At 43.1% G+C, this 23,852-nt stretch overlaps 1 protein-coding gene across 1 annotated transcript in view; it reads left to right on the top strand.

Annotated features, from left to right (window-relative positions):
- Positions 1-23,852, top strand: part of DNAH2 (dynein axonemal heavy chain 2) — a 2,538,822-nt gene that overhangs the window by 2,191,264 nt on the left and 323,706 nt on the right. The window contains exon 70 of the mRNA XM_086946066.1: positions 1,017-1,167. Coding sequence (XP_086802192.1) covers positions 1,017-1,167 — 151 coding nt within the window. The remainder of the gene's footprint in view (positions 1-1,016; positions 1,168-23,852) is intronic.

Raw genomic sequence — 23,852 nt, 5'->3', positions numbered from 1 at the left:
AGATACAAATGACACCCAGTTTGTGTGTTTAGCTTGTGTGTCTGTATAACAGCTCTGGCAGACAGAGTACATGAGGTTCTAAGAGATGGTCATTTATCCCGGATTGCATCATTCGGTTGGTAAGAGGACACCAGGTTTAGAAACCAAGGGCCAGATGTACTATTTACTGGCCTCAAAATACAATTTGTGACCAGTATTGTCCCTTAAACTATTTTTTGAACTGACCTAGTACTAATAGATTGGTTCTTTAAAATTGTGGATCGTTGTGGGTTACAGTGATGAATAATATTAAGGTAAGTTGCAGATTAGGACTCGCTACGATTGGAGGACATCACAGGGATGGTGACCTGCTGGGGTTGGCAGACCACCATGTCTGTGATTGCATTTAAATCAAGCAATTTTTTTAATTATTTTTTTTTAAAGGCAGACCGTTTTCCTTCCTTACAGGAAACAGGGCTGCATTTAAAAAAGGTGTTCTTTTCATTTTACATTTTGTTGAATATTTGGCGGTGTTGGACCACTGCCTACTCTCCATCAAACCCTTTTTTTTACATTCACAAAGGAAAAATGGTCCTAAGGGAGCCCACTTCCTGTTGTGAATGCATTACCATCTCTTTTGGGGTGTTGGTAAAATTGAAATGTTTTGCAAACAAAGTTCATTGATAATATATGACACTGATTTAGTGTTTGGAAGGGATGCCTACAAAACACCCCTTTCAGATACCAAATTAGTATCCATTTGCAGTCTCCATTTTAGAAGTCAGAAAAACTTTTCCAGCTCCTAAAATAGAATTGGTACATAGAAAAAAGTATATTAGCATTCACAAATGCCCAATTGGAATATTTGCAACCAGTAAATTGTTTAGTATGTCTGGCCCCAGGTCTCCATGTTAAACCGCTATTGTTTGGGCTTTATACCTGCACATTCTCCCTTACAGAAACTAAGGACAACTTCAGTGAACACATCTGTGGTGTGGCAGGACCTGTAACTCAAGGTATGTTTTTCTCACTTCCAGGGCTTGAAGATCATTGATATGCAGATGCAGGACTACATACGAGTGCTGGAGCTTGCCATACAGCATGGAAACCCTGTCCTTCTGCAGAACATACAGGAAGAGCTAGACCCATCGCTTGCCCCTATTCTAAACAAGTCTGTCACCAAAGTGTGTAAGTAAAGTCCCAAATCCTTGGTTTTTAACAGCTTCCTTGGGAATGTAGCAGTTTAAATGTCACCCTTTCCTTAGTTCTGTTTCTTATAGTTTACATTGCCTGAAGAACAAGTTGCTTAGCTTTGGTAACGCTATTTCTGGTGTAGATTCCTCACCTTATGAATATTCACAGCCGCCAGTCTGGAGCTGGAGATTTTTCTTAGCATTGTTATTAAATGCCGGTAGGTGGCATTGTGTGTCTTTGCGTCATCTTCACCCTCACCCGGAAGTGGTGTTGAAGCTGCATATATATGCTACCCCTAAATGCTGATGTTACTTTCTTTCTTGACTCTGCGCTGTCAAGCGCAGATCTTACTAACTGATCAGGTATGACAGCGTGCTGATCTCTAAATTTAGATCTTTTCGTGGATGGTGAAAAGAGTTCATTCCACTGAACAGGAAGGCAGTGAGGATTTTGTGGTTAGAGTATCCACCAGAAAGAGCGTTATCAGAGAAAAATAAATTGTTTTCTGATGGATACTTCTTAACGCAGATTCTCACTGTGTGACTAGATATCAAAGTAGTACTTCTGAAGGTGAAGGTCTGATACATGTTCACAACAATACGCCTTCTACGTGCCAATGCAGTGATAGCAGCCTTGGCTGTGGTTGAATGAGCTGTCCCGGGCTGCTTCTTGTCCTGTGTGTAGAATATTTTTATCCAAAGAACTATCCACCTTGAAATGGTCCTTTTTTTGTACAACCGTACCTTTTTCTGTGCCACGGCAAGCCCCACAAAGGCCTGCTGTTCAGCTCCTTACTGTTTGTTATGATTGAGGTAAAAGCTGAACGCTCTTTTGTAGTCCAAGCTATGGAGTCTCCTCCTCTTTCAAGGGGTGAGGTTGAGCAAAGAATGCTGGAAGGGTGATAGATTTTCCGATATATAAGGGCGTCACAACTTTGAGCACAAATGTCTCTAAAGTCTACAACGCCAGTTCGCCCGGGGAAAAAAGTGGTGACTGGAGAGAGTATGTAACTGACTCATGCAGCAAGCTGAGATAATCGCTACGAGGAAGACCATTTTCAGAGTTAGTAAACCCAAAGCACAGGATAGCATCGGCTCATATGGAGTACACATCAGTAAAGTTAGGACCAATCGGATAGAGACGTCTAGCCACAGATTCCTTACCTTAGAATTCTCCCGAGGTGCCAGACTGGATCTGGAAAATTTCCAACAGATCATCTGCGTGTCGGTTGAGGGCATCAATCTACTTCATCCACCGGATGTGACATCAACAGAGTCCATATCAGCCCTTATCCAGTATTGGATCTTTCATAGATTCACATGCTTGAACCACTCCTCGTCGTCTGTGTGGGAGTCCCACGGTACCAGAGCAAAGTAGTGTAACATAATAACATTGAATTGGCTAAAATGACAATGTAAAGTCATTTTAACAGCCTAACTATGTCCTTATTTAAAAAGGACCAAACTTGAAATATAATCAATCAGGCGAGAGCACCCTCTAGAACACTCCCAACAGAGGCTGAATCCCTAGATTTTTTACTGCACATCGTATAAAGGGAGTCTCTCTGAGCTCTGCTCAGCTATATACCAACTACTATTTCAAAAATGCATTTTATTATTACAATAACAAAAGCGCTCTAACCCTATGCCTGTATTGGAAGATGACTTCAATCAGATTCTCATTTCAAGGATTACATTCTTTGCCTTTACCCTCATCATAAGGTAAGAGGGAAAGCTGCTTTTATGGCATCTAAAGAAATAACTTCCTATGGAGCTTTGAAATCTGCATCAAAGAAACAAGGTACTCAAGACTCTCTCAAATACCGCCCTTACAAAGACTTCTCTTGAGTTTCAGGAGGACAGTTCAAAGGAGCAATGCAAAGGCCTCTCCTCAGAAACTTAGCTTTCAAGGCCTGTAACTCCTATGTTTTCACCTGGAGTTCGCTCTTCCTAAGGCTTTATACATCAATAACAAGGCCTAAATCTAAAGCCTTCAATACCTCGACGGTGCCAATGATGTAATTTATGATGTCCTCGATGACTACATCATCATAGATGCCTGAACGTCGCCAGCCCAACTGAACTCCTCTAATTCCCGTTGACGAGGATTTTGTCAACACCGGTCTCTGTCAATGAAGGCCCTGACTAGACATGGGGCAGTACATGCTATTAGAGCCAAGACTTAAATACTTACTTGGCATATAAGATCACCTCATCGGAGTACCTCTCCGTCGTTGCTGCACACTCGTCATTGAGGACATCTTATATCGTGTTCACCGATGGTGAACTGTCTGGACTCATCCTCGTTGACGACTGCTCATCAGTGACGGTCCGACGACGGCTTTCGTCATCAGCGGTCGCCGATGGTCATTGACAGCGATCGACGATGCCTTAAAATATACCACTTAAACTGTGACCACAGGCCTGCCATTGCAGCCCGTGTGAGTTGGTGCTTCCACCTCTCATGACAGATATAAGGTTCCTTATATCTGAGGTCACTGCGTTTAAAACTTATAAGTCATCTCTATGGCAGGCTCTTCAGTCCTGAAGGGAGGGTGCTTGGTTGTATGTGTGATGGTGCCTCTGCCTGAGCAGGACACCCCTACAGACCCCGGAGTCGATTCTCCAGGCTTTGTAAGTGCGATCAGCCATTTAATATAGATAGTGGGAAATCAGTCATTACAAGATGCCTAACTATTTAGTGGCTGCACCGAACCCAGTCATCTTTGATATCAAACATGTTGGAATCATACCCCAACACCAATTCCAGTGTTGGAAGTGTAATTCCATGTACTAGGGTGGCCCCTTTGGGGTACTCCTATGTACTTCCGGTAATATACTTCCGGGTTCTGCAAGCAAGATAGTGCTGCTGCCGACAACAATCACAATTACTCCCTCCTCCTGCTGAGCCAAGCTTGAATAGGGTAAGGTAGAACAAAAGGTTTCCTGTCACCGGGAGGTGTGACCACCTCCTAGACAGGACTTAGTGTAATGGCCTGTAGTGGAGGCCCTTGCCAGCGCCAACAGACTGCTTTGAAGGGCACATTCTGTGCCCTCCTTCCTACTCCAGTTTGAGCCAATTCAGGGAGCGCTTGACCCGCTCTGGCGCGAAACTGGACAAAAGACATAGGTGTGTCCTCCCCTCTCTCCAGACCCTCCCCTGGGAGGGACCCCTGAGTTGTTCCAACCCTTTCCTTAGGGTACTTAAGAGCTCCCCTTTGGGTGGGCCCTTAGACTTGTTGTGGTACAAGACTAAATCCTGAAACTACTCGCTCTTCAATCGTTTGGACACATGGACTTCGACTGAAATCGAGACTGCACCAAGGACCCAAAACGTATTGTGGAGACATCAAAATGACCTGTCACAAAACGACCTGGTTTTGCACGGGGGGTCCTTGGGTTTTTGGTTCCAGACATAGCGGCCATCTAGGGAAACCTACCAAACACACACATTTCTGAAAATTAGACACCCTAGGAGGCAAGGGACGTATGATCTGTGAGGATCCTCCAACATTTTCCTACCCAAAATCCCCTGCAAACCTCAAATTTAGCTGAAAAAAAATCACATTTTCAACACATTTCTGTGTGGGATCACAGTGCCGGCACAAATGTCCTACCACACAGCGATCTGTTTAGTCTCCTGAGTAAAATGATACCTCACCGGGGAAGAGGCAGAAATACCTCTCCTGTCTTTCTACCTTCTGGGGGGGGGAAGACGAGATAGCCCCCTGAGCTCGTAGAAAGTTAAACTGAAATTAGCCTATCGTCTCATTTGACTTTTGGTTTCTCTGAAATGATGTCAGTGCGACATGCGCGCTGATCGTCATTGCAGAGTAACCAAAGGTTCAGCCTCGGAAGCTGGGGAAGCCCTTCTCCAGCTCCCGAGGCCGCTGGAGGAAAAGGAAATCCCTCTGGTGCCTGCACCAGAGGAATTTCTAGTGCCATATATACGCGGATGGCCGGGAGTTATCCGACGCACATGAACACTGATGCGTCGGACTGCTCCCGCCGTCCGACGCACCGGAAGGGTTTAAGATTTATATGAAAACACCTCCAAAAAGCCCAAAACGCCGACTTTGGAAATCTGGTTGCGCCAGACTGGCACACAGTCACAAGTTCTAGCCAATCATGATGGAATGCATGCCGGCTATAGTGACCCACTTATGTCTCCTGAACAAGAGTACCTTATGTCGTACCCTAACTCCTGGTTGCAGAGTCCCGTGTCCAGGAAGCGTCATGCAGCAGCAATTCAAGGCAAGTCTTGCGTTGTCTGTGTGGATGCAGTTGACCAGGGGCTTACGTTGTGAAGTCCTGCGTCAAGATGCTCCACACATTGGCTGGTTCAGAAGAAGTTGCAGGCCATGAGATGCCGAGTCCAGCCTCGAAGTCCAGTGTCGTCGTTGAGGATGCCGTTAACGAAGTGCGTGTCGTTCAAAGACCTGCCAAGTGGCGATTCCTGGAAGGCTACTGGCGACGATGCAAAGACCTGCACCAGAGATTCACCAGGCTGTAGTCCCGATGCTGAGTTTAGTGAGGTGAATTACTATAAAACTTTAATGCGAAGAAGGAATTCCTGGTATTTCTTACCTGTGACCTCTGAAGTGGTGGGTGCAATGATGGGCGACTCCAAGTGGGAGAGTGCAGGAGGCTAGCTTAGTATATGGTGCACACGGGACTAATGCAGGCAACACTTATGATGATTTTTGTGGTCTTTGATAAACATAGAAAGCTCTCAAAGTGGTAACTGTGCATAGCAACCGTCAGGATTATCTTGAGGAAGTGTTAAGCATCTTGTTTTATCAGTTTAATTTGTGGTGTAAGTCAGATGAAAAGAAACCACACAGCGTTTAGAAAAAATAAGTCTATTTTTTACAACACAATATCACTATCACATTGGTATATCTCCTACCCAGAGATATCAACACAGTACACAAAAATACTTCAAAAGCAATCAGGCAAGTAGCACGAAATACAGTGGTTACCAGGGGGAGAGCAGCCATATACAAAGAAAGTGTAATGCGAACTGCACAGGAGTACGGGACTAGGAACAGAAGACCTAGAGAAGCTGGGGACACATGGAACCACCCTAGGTAAGTACCCAGGAGCCCCACAGAGGCTGTGTGCAGAGTGGAAACACAGCTTTGTGCCCAATGGATGTCAATTGAGAAGTCACAGTTGAAGTTTTTAAGAAGAAGGGCCCTTCCCAGAAGACACAGAAGAAACCCTTTGGAAGACAGAAGATTGGAGAACCACCCCACCCAGGCATGCCCCGGGAACTAGGTTATCTACACTAGGGAAGCCATGTGTATAGGGAAAAAGTGGCATCAGAACCTGCCGTAGATGACAATGAATGACTTCAAAGAAGATGTCTCTGTAGAAGACTGTGAATGAGTCCGGTGGAATCCACGGGTGGATTCTGGAAGCAATGAACTGGCAAACAGAGGGGACAGAGTCTATGCTATTCAGAGGTGACCAGAAGACACGGAGACACTATATATCTATCTATATATATCTATATATCTATATCTATAGATATCTATATAGATATCTATATAGATATCTATATATTCATCTGTATATACATATATATATATATATATATATATATATATATATATATATATATATATATATATATATATATATATTATCAACACTCAGTTCCCATCCGTGAAACTGCTCCGCAAATGAGGAGCACTGACGAAGGCGGCAACGCCGAAACGCGTTTGCTTGTTAACTGTGTGTGTGCGCAGGAAATAAACTACTAGCGGAGATCGAGAAACTGGGCTGGAGTGTCCTCATTTGCGGAGCAGTTTCACGGATGGGAACTGTGTGTTAATAATATATTACGCGCCCCACCGCGCGTTGAGGATGCACCCGGGAGTGAAGCGGAGCGGCAGGAGGTGGATTGGAGTTATGGATATATATATATATATCAGTTCCTGAAGCTTGTGGTCTGTCTCCTGCTTCGCCAGTTCTCGCAGATTGGAGGTGGCAACTTGGAGTTTCTGTACATATATATATATATATATAAATCTCCACAGTCCCGAAATCCAAGTCCTTGGAACAAACCGGTACGGACCACAACGTGCTTTCCATATTAAAGTGCTTTATTGCATTGCATGACGCGTTTCAGCTGTGTCTTCACACCTTGATCACATGTATATATGTGTGTGTGTATATATATATATGTGTGTGTATGTATATATATATATATATATATAAAAATACATATGCTTTATACTTAGCTGTAAATGTAAGTATTTTGCAGGTAAGTATAAAGCATGTGTGTGTGTGTGTGTGTGTGTGTGTATATATATATATATATATATATACACATACACATGCTTTATACTTACCTGCACAATACTTACATTTTCGTAATAAAGGTTTTGTTGGTAAAGGCATATGCATGGTAAACCTTTGCGTTGTTAAGGATGCATTGTAAAGCCCGATGTAGTAATGGCATGCATGGTACTTTAAAAGCCTCTTCTCTGCCGAGAAAATACACTGCAGTCCTGAAACCTAATCACGCTTCAAGCCAGCCTCAATAAGAAACATGCAAAGAAATGGCTATGAGGATCGCTGACCAAAATACGGTGATATGAACCAACTGCATACTGGGAGTTGTAGTCTCCACATGCTAAACTATCCAAGCGACTCTTCCCTAATGAAGCCCAGGTGTGCCAAGTTCTACTTTAGATGGGCCAGCAATTGAATATACACAGGACTGCAGTGTCAAAAATCCTTTCAATAAAGAATACTTGCCTTTTATCCATTGTGCTCCCTGGTCTACTTTGAAGAAAGGACGGCTGGCTTTGGATATTTAGCGCGGAGCCATGACGCGCAAGGGTGGCCTCTCCTTAAGCGTCTCGGGAACAGTGGCGCTGACCCAGACCGCCAGGCTTCCCAGTGGCTACAGAGACTCTGCTTTTACGAAAGTCCATGACTACATGGAGAGACATCTCTACTTTAGCGATGTCCCAGACCTGCAACCCTTGGTGACAGCAAGGCAGGAGGCGTGAATTTAAAAGCCTCCTCTCCGCCGAGAAAATACACTGCAATCCTGAAACCTGATCACACTTCAAGCCAGCCTCAATAAGAGACATGCAAAGATTATGGCTATGAGGATCGCTGACCACAATACGGTGATATGAACCAACTGCATACTGGGAGTTGTAGTCTCCACATGCTAAACTATCCAAGCCACTCCTCCCTAATGAAGCCCAGGTGTGCCAATTTCTACTTTAGATGGGCCAGCAATTAAATATATACAGGACTGCAGTGTCAGTGGCGACGTGAAAGGAACAGCATCTGATGAAGGCGAAATCTGAAACGCGTCATGCAAAAAATCTTTCAATAAAGAATACTTGCCTTTTATCCGTTGTGCCCCCTGGTCCACTTTGAGGAAAGGAAGGCTGGCTTTGGATATTTAGCGCGGAGCCATGACGCGCAAGGGTGGCCCCTCCTTAAGCGTCTCGGGAACAGTGGCGCTGACCCAAACCGCCAGGCTTCCCAGTGGCTACAGAGGCTCTGCTTTTACGAAAGTCCATGACTACATGGCGAGACATCTCTACTTTAGCGATGTCCCAGACCTGCAACCCTTGGTGACAGCAAGGCAGGAGGCGTGGATTTAAAAGACTCCTCTCTGCCGAGAAAATACACTGCAATCCTGAAACCTGATAACACTTCAAGCCAGCCTCAATAAGAGACATGCAAAGAATATGGTTATAAGGATCGCTGACCACAATACGGTGATATGAACCAACTGCATACTGGGCGTTGTAGTCTCCACATGCTAAACTATCCAAGCGACTCCTCCCTAATGAAGCCCAGGTGTGCCAATTTCTACTTTAGATGGGCCAGCAATTGAATATACACAGGACTGCAGTGTCAGTGCCGACCTGAAAGGAACAGCATCTGATGAAGGCGAAAGTTGAAACGCGTCATGCAAAAAACCTTTCAATAAAGAATACTTGCCTTTTATCCGTTGTGCCCCCTGGTCTACTTTGAAGAAAGGAAGGCTGGCTTTGGATATTTAGCGCCGAGCCATGACGCGCAAGGGTGGCCCCTCCTTAAGCGTCTCGGGAACAGTGGCGCTGTCCCAGACCGCCCGGCTTCCCAGTGGCTACAGAGACTCTGCTTTTACGAAAGTCCATGACTACATGGAGAGACATCTCTACTTTAGCGATGTCCCGGACCTGCAACCCTTGGTGACAGCAAAGCAGGAGGCGCGGATTTAAAAGCCTCTTCTCTGACGAGAAAATACACTGCAATCCTGAAACCTGATCACGCTTCAAGCCAGCCTCAATAAGAGACATGCAAAGAATATGGCTATGAGGATCTCTGACCACAATACGGTGATATGAACCAACTGCATACTGGGAGTTGTAGTCTCCACATGCTAAACTATCCAAGCGACTCCTCCCTAATGAAACTCAGGTGTGCTAATTTCTACTTTAGATGGGCCAGCAATTGAATATACACAGAACTGCAGTGTCAGTGGCGACGTGAAAGGAACAGCATCTGATGAAGGCGAAATCTGAAACGCGTCATGCAAAAAATCTTTCAATAAAGAATACTTGCCTTTTATCCGTTGTGCCCCCTGGTCTACTTTGAAGAAAGGAAGGCTGGCTTTGGATATTTAGCGCGGAGCCATGACGCGCAAGGGTGGCCCCTCCTTAAGCGTCTCGGGAACAGTGGCGCTGACCCAAACCGCCAGGCTTCCCAGTGGCTACAGAGGCTCTGCTTTTACGAAAGTCCATGACTACATGGAGAGACATCTGTACTTTAGCGATGTCCCAGACCTGCAACCCTTGGTGACAGCAAGGCAGGAGGCGCGAATTTAAAAGCCTCCTCTCTGCCGAGAAAATACACTGCAATCCTGAAACCTGATCACACTTCAAGCCAGCCTCAATAAGAGACATGCAAAGAATATGGCTATGAGGATCTCTGACCACAATACGGTGATATGAACCAACTGCATACTGGGAGTTGTAGTCTCCACATGCTAAACGATCCAAGCGACTCCTCCCTAATGAAGCCCAAGTGTGCCAATTTCTACTTTAGATGGGCCAGCAATTGAATATACACAGGACTGCAGTGTCAGTGGCGACATGAAAGGAACAGCATCTGATGAAGGCGAAAGCTGAAACACGTCATGCAAAAAACCTTTCAATAAAGAATACTTGCCTTTTATCCGTTGTGCCCCCTGGTCCACTTTGAAGAAAGGAAGGCTAGCTTTGGATATATATATATATAGTGGGCGGCTGCACACATTGGAGACGTAGGGCACTCAGCCCTCTGTCAAAAGGACCTTAGTCCATACAGTTACGCATTGCAATCAACCCTCAGGTAAACAGAGAGTTGATTATACACGCACGTGTAATCACGAGCGCCAGCAAAGCGATATTGTCCTTGTAAACTGCGGACACGCTTTCCACATGCAGTAACGTAAATCCGCGCCCCAATGCTGCAAAAACCCACGACCCCGTAAGGTATATTTGCATTGACAATAACATCAATTGAAACTACATGTCCCAGCATGCCCTAGTTAACCAGAGGGAGTGCTCATAGGCTGAATGTATTGAAATAATGAAGGGACTACGGTTCGAAACGCGTAGGGGTGTTTGTCACGTGTTGAAATAAAGAAACTGCAAAATCATCAAGGTGTGTGCAGCGATTCCTTGGTATTCCACGAAATTGGGACACTGTCCTGGTCCCATCGCTGGCACCTACTGATCTGTTCTCCCGCTGCGACAGGACAACTCGTGAGATTATATATATAACAAAAAGATACACACGGGGTAAAATACATTGGTTTATTAAATCCAGGTGTATAGGTAGATTCCACTTTTTCTTTTTAGGTTGTACTTTGTTGGATTTTCCTTACAATTTTGTCGACTGTATTACTTGGATTCAACCTTTCCAGTTTTTGGTTTTGCATTACCACCCTCCTTTATTTAATTAATTTTTCCCCCCCCCCTTTTTTTCTATTAAATTGTGGGGTTGCCATCTACTGTAGATGTCCCCAATAATTATCAAGCAGACATATGTATGCATAACCCATAACATATGACAGTCATCAAATGCATTAATTAGTTTACATTGCGATATTTGCACATTCCAACTTTGGATAACAAAATGTGTTTTTTAAGTATTCACAATATTACTTTTTAACACATGCCGTTTTATTATGCATTTTATCTATTTATGTTCTACAAATGCGACATTTTGCACATCTAATCATGCTGCTTTGTTATAATGTATTTATAATATCATGTACTGTCGGTATTGGGTTAAAAATATTCGAGGGTGGTATTCACATCGTTGCATTCATGCAGATATAACAATACCAATTAATTTATTCAGTTATATCTGAATATACGAAAGACAAACATGGAATTACTGTATCAATAATTCACACTACAAAGGACCTTTTTATTGTTCATAGTGGGAATGACTTCTACTTTGAAGTATGTTGTCTATTTTCATTAATTCATGGTGTAATTCACAGCATTTAAGAATAAGGCGTTCAATATTGCATTTCACTGTGATCAAGGGCATCCGCCCGAAACGCGTCAGTCCGCTGCGCACTTTCTGAGACTAGTGCAATAAAAAACATCTTTGCCTTACTTTGGGACTCGCTGGTCTTTGTTCGCCACTGGTTGGAGGTTCGAGATCGTGCTATTGGATATATATATATATATATATATATATATATATATATATATATATATATATATATATATATATATATATATACCCAATGCAGAAGTTGTTATATTATCATCCAAAAGACAACAAGTTGAGGCCCATATGCATTTACGGTGAAGTTTTATTTGCGCTCACACCCAACGCGTTTCGCAGCCGCTTGATCACGAGTGAGTTCAAGCGTTCAAACAATAAAGTTATATACAAATTGAAAAAAACATTCATCATGTGACAAAAAGTAAACAGTGAAAACAAACTCTCTCACACTTTATCATTCTATCATTGCTGATACATTATTTCTTCTGTATCCAAATTTGAGTTCATTGTTATAAACATAAGCATTCCCCAAAGTTTTTGGCCATCAAATATCTTTCAATCATTAACCGATTTGTAACTGTAAATTCATTCGGAACTACAAGTCCCATAGTACCATGTCCGATTCCGTCATTTGGATATCACAATATACAATCTTTAGGTAATCCTTGACTGTTTTCAACGCTTAACCCACACAGTGTGATAGCCGCTTTATGGATGCCGTATATTTTTGACTTATAGAACCAAATTAGCCGGTTCCGATTGTCCGTTTGTTACGACCACCGAGGTCAATCCATTTGTCATTTTGCCCCAGTGGGCTTAAACTTATTAAATGTCATTGCATCGTTTGCACACTGTGCGTGCATCACACATAATTTAGGAATTTAATCTTCATTCCAATACTGATTTGTCCTTACATCAGTTATACCATCCAGTGGTTAGTCAAGTTCTTTCTTGATTATTGGTTATCAACTGTACAATCCAAATGAAAATAAAACAACCAAATCTCACCCCAGTGGGCATAAATCAATATCATCTCACTAGATTCCAATCAAAATTAACTTCCGTGACCATACCGATTCACCCTTACCGGGTAAACACCAGATATTTTTGCCTTTAACATTCAGGAGTGCTCACATCTTCCATAATCTGTCATGAGTGATGTAATATGTGACGTCATCAGCAGTGTATTGCAGGCGCGCTTGTTATAGTGAGTCCAACTAACTATAACGTTGGAATTTCAATGGTTTTATGTGAGTAAAATTTCCAGCTAACTATAACTGGTGTGAAACCTATGGTTTTTTCAGTGAATTTAATAGGTTTTTTTAAATACTAATTTCTAACTATAACTGGTGTGAAACCTATGTTTTTTTTAGTGAATATATATATGTATATATATATATATGTATATATGTATATATATGTATATATCTATACTACTATTATAAAGAAAGAACTTTGAGGCGGGTAAACTCGGGAACCACAGCGCCAATCCAAACACCTGATACATCGTTGTAATTGGCAGGGTCTGTAGATGGACATAGGCTATATAAAATTATAAAATATACGTTATTTAAAACATTTACCTAAAAAAAAAGTAGTTCCTTGGAAGTAGCGCCGGCCGGCCGCGACCTGCATGCTGACATCAGGAGCCAGAGAGGAGCGGCGTACGCGAGGAGGAGCGGCGGACATTAGCGAGGGGAGGAGCGGCGGACAGGCGGGGAGGAGCGGCGGACAGGCGGCGAGGAGCGGCGGACAGGCGGGGAGGAGCGGTGAGCTGCGGATGAGGTAGGTGAAATATAAAAGCTACAGGCGGGGAGGAGCGGTGAGCATAGGTGAAATACAGGCGGGGAGGAGCGGTGAGCATAGGTGAAATACAGGCGGGGAGGAGCGGTGAGCCTAGGTGAAATACAGGCGGGGAGGAGCGGTGAGCATTAAATAAAGCAAAAGAGGTAGCAAACGGCAAAAGTGAGTGCATTACAAAAGTGAGAATCGTGAGCCAACAACATACAAGAGGTAACAAACGGTGCATTACTTGAGGAAAAAGTGGCAGGGAGGAGCGGTGAGCGTAGGTGAAATACAGGCGGGGAGGAGCGGTGAGCATTAAATGAAGTAAAAGAGGTAGCAAACCGTGCATTACAAAAGTGAGTGCATTACAAAAGTGAAAATTGTGAGCCAACAAAATACAAGAGCTAGCAAATGGTGCATTACATAAGGAAAAAGTGACGTGTGCAGGTTACAAAAGCGTACAAAGGAAACATAGAGGTATAATACTGCAATATATGAAGGAAGGATCCGGGGGACCCACGGATAACGTAGGGGCGGGCGGGGGCCCTGAAGCCTGATTGCTCCCGGACAAGGTCGGGACGGGCTGCTAGTATATATATATATATATATATTTATATATATATATATATATATCTCCACAGTCCCGAAATCCAAGTCCTTGGAACAAACAGGTACGGACCACAACGTGCTTTCCAAATTAAAGTGCTTTATTGCATTGCAGGACGCGTTTCAGCTGTGTCTTCACGGCCTTGATCACATGTATATGTGTTTGTGTGTGTGTATATATATATATATATATATATATATATATATATATATATATATATATATATATATATATTACCTACTGGCGGTCGCCAGTAGGTAGTTATAGTTAGGATCTACTTTCCATAGGAAATCCGCAACATTCTATTGGGAATAACTTTGGCGCCGGTGGACGAATCTTCACGAATTTCTCAAAGTTCGTGGCCCGCTCCGCTCTGCTCTTTCCCTGAAAATGTGGGGGGGATTCGTCAAGCGGGGGCTGAGATAAAAGGGGGTCCCAAAACGTGTTTTCTCCATGTTAATTTCCATAGGGCGGTCAAACTCACTTTTAGCCCGAACGGCTGAATGGATTTCCACCAAACTTGGCAAAATTGTAGGGACTGGTACCCCGATGTGCCTTTGCTATGTCTCAAGATATATGCTCCAGTGGATTTTACGAAAATTAACTTTGAAAAAATATATATTGGACTACATTGGGCTATATATATGTTAGAGCCCAAATGTAGCCCAATGTAGCCCAAAGATGGCCACCAGAGACAAAAAAAACAAACGTATCCCAAATATCTGCCAGATGTAGCCCAACTATAGCCCAATGACAGAATGTCCCAGAGTGTTCTAAAGAACAACTAGAGCGCTAACAGTCTTACTTATGACAAAAGTATGGCACACCTGAAGTCATCTTGATTGGAATAAAGTGTTAACACTTAAAACATTAATTTGCAAAGGAACAAAATGAGGGGGTTCATTTTGCCATAGAAATTATGATTAGTGCTGAAGAAAGAAAAATTAGGGCACATTTTGAGTGACTTCTCAAATCCTCTTATATTTCATAAAAAAATTCTGATATGCAGTCTCCCAAGATGGCCACCAGAGACAAAAGAGCCCAAATGTAGCCCAAATATCAGCCAGATGTAGCCCAACTATAGCCCAATGAAAGAATGTCCCAGAGTGTTCTAAAGAACAACTAGAACTCTAACAGTCTCACTTATGACAAAAGTATGGCACACCTGTAGTCATCTTGATTGGAATAAAGTGGTAACACTTAATACATTTAATTTGAAAAAGAACAAAATGAGGGGTTTCATTTTGCCATAGAAATTATATATATATATATATATATATTCACTGAAAAAACCATAGGTTTCACACCAGTTATAGTTAGGAATTAGCATTTAAAAAACCTATTAAATTCACTGAAAAAACCATAGGTTTCACACCAGTTATAGTTAGGTGGAAATTTTACTCGCATAAAACCATTGAAATTCCCACGTTATAGTTAGTTGGACTCACTATAACTTGCGCATGCAATGCACTGCTGATGACGTCATATATTATATCACTCATGACATGGTCAGTGACATCACTCATGACATCACTGATGACATCTCAAATGACATCACTGATGACATCATCCAGTGAATGTGTATCTTTCCGAAAAATAAATATTTTTTATATATGTATATCTAAAGGTTGATGGAAGAATAAATAGGGAAATAAATGTCTAAATGGATGTTTTTTGTGTAAAATTGATTGGTTAACTGACTTATTAAATGTATCTTAGTGAATACATATATTAGCGAGTAATGTTTTAATATTTAAATATCTGTATCTGTGTCTCACTTTGTGTATACGTGGCTGCATGGGTTGGTGAGTAGCTACATGAGTGTGTATATGGGTTATTAGTTGTTTTTTTGAGTATCAGTATCAGTGTCTGTATGGTTCGGTGGGGGATATTACTTAGAGCACAGATGCATGAATGAGTGACTCACTATTTGTATGTATTTTGAAGACAGCATGTGTGCAAGACTGTATGGGTGGATGATTGTGTGTATGGGTGGGTTAGTGAGTATGTGTTTTTATAATTGATTGTTTAAGAGAGTAAATATGTTTCCGTTTCTGTAGAAGTATGTGTAGTGGTGTGCATATAGCAGTATAATCAAGTAAATGTTTTTTTGATAGTTAATTTGCATGTGTGAATTTGTGTGTGAGTAACTATATGGATGAGTATTAGTGTGTAACAGGATGTATAGGTGTATGAGTACATATGATGAGTAAGTACATGCATGAGTGACTATATAGAACTGTTGGTGAATGAGTAGATGTGTATGTAGATGTTGGAATTACCTAATAAGTTGTTGTAATTGGTATTGGTTTCTCCTTTTTTAAGAAAATGTTAGTTTCTATTTTTGAATGTGTGTGTCAAAGGTTATTTTATGCTGATAGGAGGTCTGCCACTTTGTCACAAGGATGTTGTCAACAGTGATGTCATGAGTGATGTCATGAGTGATGTCACTGACCATGTCATGAGTGATGTAATATGTGACGTCATCAGCAGTGCATTGCACGCGCAAGTTATAGTGAGTCCAACTAACTATAACGTGGGAATTTCAATGGTTTTATGCGAGTAAAATTTCCACCTAACTATAGCTGGTGTGAAACCTATGGTTTTTTCAGTGAATATATATATATATATATATATATATATATATATATATATATATATATATATATATTACTGCCCAGAAAGAACATTACGATCTTCAAATAAATATCTCTTGAAGATACCTTGAGTTCGTACTGTTAGAAATGGAGATAGGAGTTTCTCAAAGGTTGGGCCTCTGGCATGGAACTCCCTGCCCTCAGCTCTAAGATCCAATCAGAATCACAAAATCTTTCGGAGAGAACTTAAAACTCTTCTATTCAGGACAACAGTATAACTTCCTCTCCCTTTCGCATCTCCCATACCCTCTGCCAGCGCTATGAGACCTAATGGTGAAATGGGCGCTCTACAAAAACAAAATACATACATATATATATATATTGATGTGAACAAGGGCGCCTGAGCCCGAAACGCGTCATCTGTTGACTGCTGCTAGGTTGAAATAAAACATCTTGCCTGAAAAAAGAAGTGGTTCGCATCTCTTTCTTCGCCGCCGAGGCTTTGGTGGAAGTGGAAGGAGTGATTTTGGGATATATATATATATATATATATATATATATATATATATATATATATATATATATATATATATATATAAAAATACATATGCTTTATACTTAGCTGTAAATGTAAGTATTTTGCAGGTAAGTTTAAAGCATGTGTGTGTACATGTATATAAATACACATGCTTTATACTTACCTGCACAATACTTAAATTTTCGTAATAAAGGTTTTGTTGGTAAAGGCATATGCATGGTAAACCTTTGCGTTGTTAACGATGCATTGTAAAGGCAGATGTAGTAATGGCATGCATGGTACTGTCATGCATCCCCATCCAGGTAGAACATGGGCCAGTGTGAGCATCTTGAATGTGACCTTTTTCAGGCAGAAATGAGAGCGCATAGATCTAAAACAAGATGGCAACAGAAAATAACAGGAGTAACATTCAGTCCCAAATTTCTAAAGCCAGGACCCTCTCTATGCCTCTTTTGCCCATAAGAGCCTCGACCTCCAGCCACAAAATGTACGAATGGTCTTCCGGCAACCTGCACTGATGTAGGTGGAATATGCAGTTGGGTCTGAAAGGAATAACTTTGCTGGACTATTTGGAGCTCCCATTTATAGGATGTGATAGTCTGCCACCCATTTGGGTAATATCCTATGCTGTCTCTAACAGGATGGCCGTATGCCATTGAGGGCAAGTTAATGCAGCTTGGTAGCATTAGCAGGGAGCAGGGACTAAGCAGTGCGTTGCCCCAGAGGTCCTGGATGTTGTAGCCAGATCCCTGAGCTCAGCCTTGAAACGGACTGGGCATGTCTGTTGCAGTGGCTGTGTACCTTGGCATTATATTTTTGCACCAAGCCCCTTACAAAGCCGGGATAGGGGCAGAACTGTTGGGGATTCTGCCACACAATTGTAGAAAGGCCAAGGGAGCATGTTGTGGCCCTGCTTTATTGAAAGCACTCCAGGGCTGAGTCGACTTTATCTCAGGAGGCACGTGTGCAATCAAATGGCATATCTATTAGTGACAGTTGAATGTCACCTGAGGATCTTATCCATGTTTGGCACCAGAAGGCCACACTGGTACCCACTGTCCTGCCCAAGCCATCAGTGGTGAGAACCCAGAACGGATGAGGTACCTTGCTGCATCCTGACCATCTTGGAAATCGGCGCACAGTTGGTGTGGAAATCTTTAGTGATGTTGGCAAGATCTCATTGACCATATCCCACAACACATGTGAGTATCTTCCCAGGAGGTAAACTGGCCTTTATTGAGCTGAGAGTGGGGCTAAGTGAGAAGATTCTCTTCGAAAAATGTGTAGCACCGAATGAGGTAGGGTTGAGTCTCCTTGTCAACTCCAGGATCACCAAACTTAGGTAGAGGGTGTTGCACAAGGAAAGGATGATCACTAAAAACAGATTTATGTCTTTTGGCAATCTTTCTGCTGACTGGTGGGCAGGAGGCGGTTTTGGCCCAAGCACTTGTGTGTCTGTTGAAGCATAATTTTTATGGAAGGAGTTGTACTGTAGATGTCTGTCCATGTTGGAGCCTTCTGACCATCTGACACAACAGCGAAAGAAGATGGTTCCTGTGTAGATGGTAAGAGTTAAACCTAGTATTCAAGGAAATGTGTCACCAATGGCATCTTAAAGGTACATGAAAAGACTGTCCTCATCATAACAGTGGGACGCATCACCCCGTAATCACCATCACCATGTTGGCTGTGTTCTGAATCTGAAACAAAAGCCATGTGAAGAGATTGTACTAGCTGCGTTAAATGTTGTGAAGGAGGTGACTTCAACCGAGGTGATATTGGGTCCGATAAGATAATATGTCTTCCTCTGGCATTGGTGGTGGTTCTGATGCACCAGGACAGGCAAAGATCTTGGAGCTGGATTTGAAGTCAGGGTGAGTGTCGGCTTCGGATTTGGGGAAGACACAGCAGCAGAGTCAAGAGGGGCAGACTCATGAACAACATCAACAACAGATATGCCAATGGTAGCCCACCTGTTGGCCATCTCATATGCTTTGGGCCAGAAGGTGAGCCAAAGGGTGTCAGAATGGTGCCAAAAATACTCAACACGGCTTCCTTGAAGCCATCAACTTGTGAAATTTCAGATTGACCTTCAAATTCAGGTTGCATTGTTATAAACTCTAGAATCGGTCCCTTGATAGAGGACCAGTACTGAGATCAGGAGACACCTTGACACCCATGTACCTATTCCTGACTAAAGTGGCAAAATGAGAAAGAATCAAGCTTCGACTTATTGTGTTTCTTTTTTATTCAGACTTATTTTGCAATGTGGAGTGTGAATAGGACCTTTTGCTGGAAAGGATGCAAGAACGGGTATGGATCGGCATCCTTGAATTTGACCAATGCTGGTACTTAGACCTTGGTTATATTGTTCCAGATCACTTTGGGACTCATTCATGCGCAATCCCTGCAAGACTTGTGAGTCATCCAAAGAGGCTAGGCACCAGAGCCATACCTGGTGGACATCTTTCACAGACGTCTGCTTTTGGCAGTACCTTCTAGGCTTAAACCCTGCAGTCTTGGATGGGACATAATCTGCACTCTATGGAGAAAACAGCTGTCAAAAACCTGTCACTGAGACAAGAAAAATGTATGGGAGTGAGCTCTGGATCCACATCCGAAGGCACAGAAAGAAAGGAACAGATGTCAGCGAGCAAGGGGTGACGTATATATGTGGCTCTGGCATCACTTCCTGGGTGGGGCAAATCTGACGCAGAGCTGCATGATGCCACCTACTGGTGCATGGATTCAGCATTTAGAATAATCTGCAGATCCAGTCTGACGCCTAGGGGTATTCACAAGGTGAATAATGTACGGTTAGAAGTATCCATTAGAAACAGAGTTTTATTTCAAATAATTAAAATATGGTGAACTCTCCCTTGAACTTCGTAATCCCTCACTCTATGGAGTCTATTACAGCTACGTATATTAATAATAATAACCATCTATGATGAGCACAAAAGGAACGAAATTGTCTCTTTGCAGTCTGATAATAATTATTATTACCATATTTAATTGTATTCATTCTATCAAATTGGAAGGGCTGAGATGGCCAGGTCACATTTCAGATAAGTCTTGACTTCAGAAAAAGGGGGTAGACACCCTAATTCAAGCCAGAAGTGTGGAAAGATTCTTCTGCTTGTTGAAGAGGAGCTGGAGGAATACTTCCTCCCTATTTAATACTAACAGACAAAAACGTATCCCACCCTGTTATTGTATGTGATGTGAGGCACTACTCTTGACAGGTGGTACACCGTCCACTTAGTGGCGGTGAAGGAAAAAAAATCATTTTTGTTATACAACCATCACACACTCTAGTAGTGTCATGCTTCGTCAACGGGTTCACCCTGACTCCTAAAGGTCAGGGTGGGCTTCACCGTATTTCAGGGAGCGGTTAGGAGAAGTAGGCCAGGAGATTTAAAAAATAAAAATCCTCCATTAACTCCAGGTAACCCTTTATTAGTGGAGTGAATGGGGATATTAAAAGTGATAAGAAGTAGGGTGGTGAGGATACAATGGTCGATCCTAATGTCAATATGTTTCAGCCCTTTAAAACTGGCCCCAGTGAGTCCTGGACTTTCTTTAGGGCAATTCAGATTTCCTCCCTTGAATTTTATAAGGTTCTACCTATTGTTTTGAAAGTGTGCAGAGTACTGCATCTAAAACCGGCCTGATATATACTTAGCCTTAATCCAGTCTTTTGTTATGATGTCCAAACTGTGAATAAAACTGTTAATGATGACTGTTACTTTGTGTGCCTATCTCATGCTGGGCACGTCACATTTCAAGCAGTGCAAGCTACACATGCATCTTATGCGATTGATGTTACAAAATGGAGTTAATACATAGAGCAGACTGTGACATTGCTTCTGAAGCTTGACTCCAGACTGTACATCATTTGTGGAACCATAATTCACACTGTGAAATCTCTCTTTGAACTTGACATCAAAAAGAGCCATAACAACTTGATGCCGGCCCCCAGAAGAGCTGTCATTCACCATTTGTCATCAAAGAATAGCCTAAAATAAACTCTGACTCTCCCAATAAAATGAACAGTAAGAAAGTAAAAAGAATTGTGAAAAGACAGATTCATTATAAAAATGTAAAGCCCTTAAAGTTCTTATTAAAATATTAATCTGCGATTGGATATGCCACTCTGCCCTGACCAACTTGGTAGAGACCTGTGTAGTTTTTGGTATGGTTGAGATGTACAGCAGTCTCTTATTCTCTGAGGTTAATACATCTGCATGAAATTATTTTGAGAAAGTAACCTCTTTGATGTACTGAGGTCTCCCCTTGACAGTGTATGCAGCAAATAACAGAAACCTGTCATTTCTGCACATTTTCTATGCCATTTATTTCCTGAACTGATTGCATCAGCATGTCCTGCATTTGCTTTCACCTATACCCCTCTAGATAACTTGTTTTCTGATAGATACATCTGCCAGTGGATTCCTCACCTTGTGAATATCCCCCTTGCGTCAGCACCATTCGGAAATTCTTTTGTAGCTTTGTGCCTTGTGCCGACGTGGACGTGAACGCCATCATAGAAGCACGGCATCGCACGCGACTCCGCTGACGTCACCGACACTACAATAGGCCCACGCCGGCGGGATGACATCAGTTCCCTTTTTTCCGCGTCTTCGACGCTAACGGTTTTGGACAATCTCAGTAGCTTTCTAGTGACTTTGTTACATTTATCTTTGCTTTTCTGCTTTTTTGTTGCAACACGATGTCGACAAAGAAGACCGGCTTCAAGCCCTGCAGGGAATGCGGAAAAATGATGTCCATCATGGATCCGCACGAGGACTGCATATGGTGTTTAAGTTCTGACCATGATGTGGATGGATGTTCGTCTTGTCGGAAGATGAACCCGAAGGCCCTGCGGGAAAGGGAGACCAAACTTCTGGTGGCGAAGGTGAAGGGTGACAAGGGAAGAAAATCTTCGAGATCTCATTCGAGAAGGGCGAGGTCGAGGTCACCGAAGTCAAGATCCAGATCTCGAAAAGAGTCGACTTCGAAGTCCGCTTCAGACCATGCTTCGAAGTCAAGGAGGAGAAATAAGAAGAAGTGACATGAGTCCCGGCGTCATTCCGGTAAGGAGTCGGACTCGAGGTCGAGGTCACCGAAGAAGGTACGCTCCAAGGTGGTCACGTTGGCTGTCTCAGATCAGGAAGGTGAGGCTTCGCCTTCGGAGTCACAAGCTCAGTCGCCGACTCGGGGTTCGAATCCGGCGCCGTCCCCGGCCCGAGAGGAGGAAGAAGTTCATGTGGATGAGGATTATGCGCTTGTTGACGAGCCGAATCCGAACCCTCCTCAAGATCAGCCTGAGCGGCTTCAGCCACCTATTCCAGCTCCAGGCCAAGACCAATCAGCGTTTTTAAACGCAATGTATGGTGTCTTTTCAAGGGCGTGGTACCCTTCTGGCGCACCTTCGGGTCCTTTGGGTCCTCTGGCCTTCAACTTAGGAGTCCCTCACTCCTATGCTACGGCTGCATTCATGCCGCTCATGCCGGCTACGACGCCGCAATGGCATTACCTGGCTCCGCCGAGGTCGTCGACGCTGGTACTGGCGTCGCCCGTTCTAGTTCGTCCTCGAGGGCAACCCACTGGACCATCGGACTCGATGCCGACGTCGGTTCAGACTCCGTCGGAGTCTTTGGTGGATCCAGCGGTGAGGGGTGTTAAGGAGTGGTCCAGGAAGGAGGCACAGCGCCTTATGGAAGAGCAGAGATTTATGGAGTTACATTCTGATATGGAGGAAGGTGAGCTGGAAGATGACTGCTTTGAGGATCTAGCTGATGCTAGTGGCCTGGATTTTTCTCGGAGTGGGAGTTACCGTCCAGTTCTGATGCGCCTTCAAAGGACGTCCAGCCTTATCATGTGGTGATGAGGAAGGCAGCGGAACTTCTGCAATTGACTTTCCCAACAGTGGAGTTTAAGTCCAATCTTCTTACAGAAGTTTTACATTCGCCCAGCTCGGTGGTGAAACCATTGCTTCCGTTTAATGAGGACTTAACGGAGCCTATTATGGAGGTGTGGAAAAAGCCTTTAACAGCACCGGCAGTTTCCAAGAGTTTGGCGAGAAGGTACAGGGTTGCACCTGAAGACCCTGCTTTTCTGATGGTGAGGAATCCACTGGCAGATGTATCATCCTTCACCTGAGAGTCTTGTCATACACGCAACCTGTTCTAAAAAGACTATGAGTGCTTTTCCTCAAGTGCCTGGTGATAAGGATGCAAAGAAGCAAGATCAGGTGGCTAAAAAGACCTTCTCCTCTCCTAGTATGGCGTTGAAGTCAACTAATGCCACTTTCCTTATGGGGAGGTATGTACATGCCCTTATGGATACTATGCGTTCTTTGGCTCCTAAGATCCCTGATGACAACAGGAAGGATTTTGAGGAGGTGTTATCTGACGCACAGGCAGCGGCACGTCAAGTGATACAAAGCGCATTGGACACTGCGGACTCAGTGGCACGTATTATTGGCACTACAGTTGCCACAAGGAGATCGGCTTGGCTGAAAACTTCAGACTTTTCAGCAGATGTTAAAGCTGCTTTGCTGGATCTGCCGTTCGATGGATCTGGTGTCTTTGGCAAAAAGGCTGATACAGCCTTAGAAA

This window comes from Lissotriton vulgaris, chromosome 12 (genome assembly GCF_964263255.1).
Source record: "Lissotriton vulgaris chromosome 12, aLisVul1.2, whole genome shotgun sequence".
Taxonomy (NCBI): Eukaryota; Metazoa; Chordata; class Amphibia; order Caudata; family Salamandridae; genus Lissotriton; species Lissotriton vulgaris.
The sequence above is the reverse complement of the archived record's forward strand: the minus strand, read 5'-3'. Positions and strand labels throughout refer to the sequence as shown.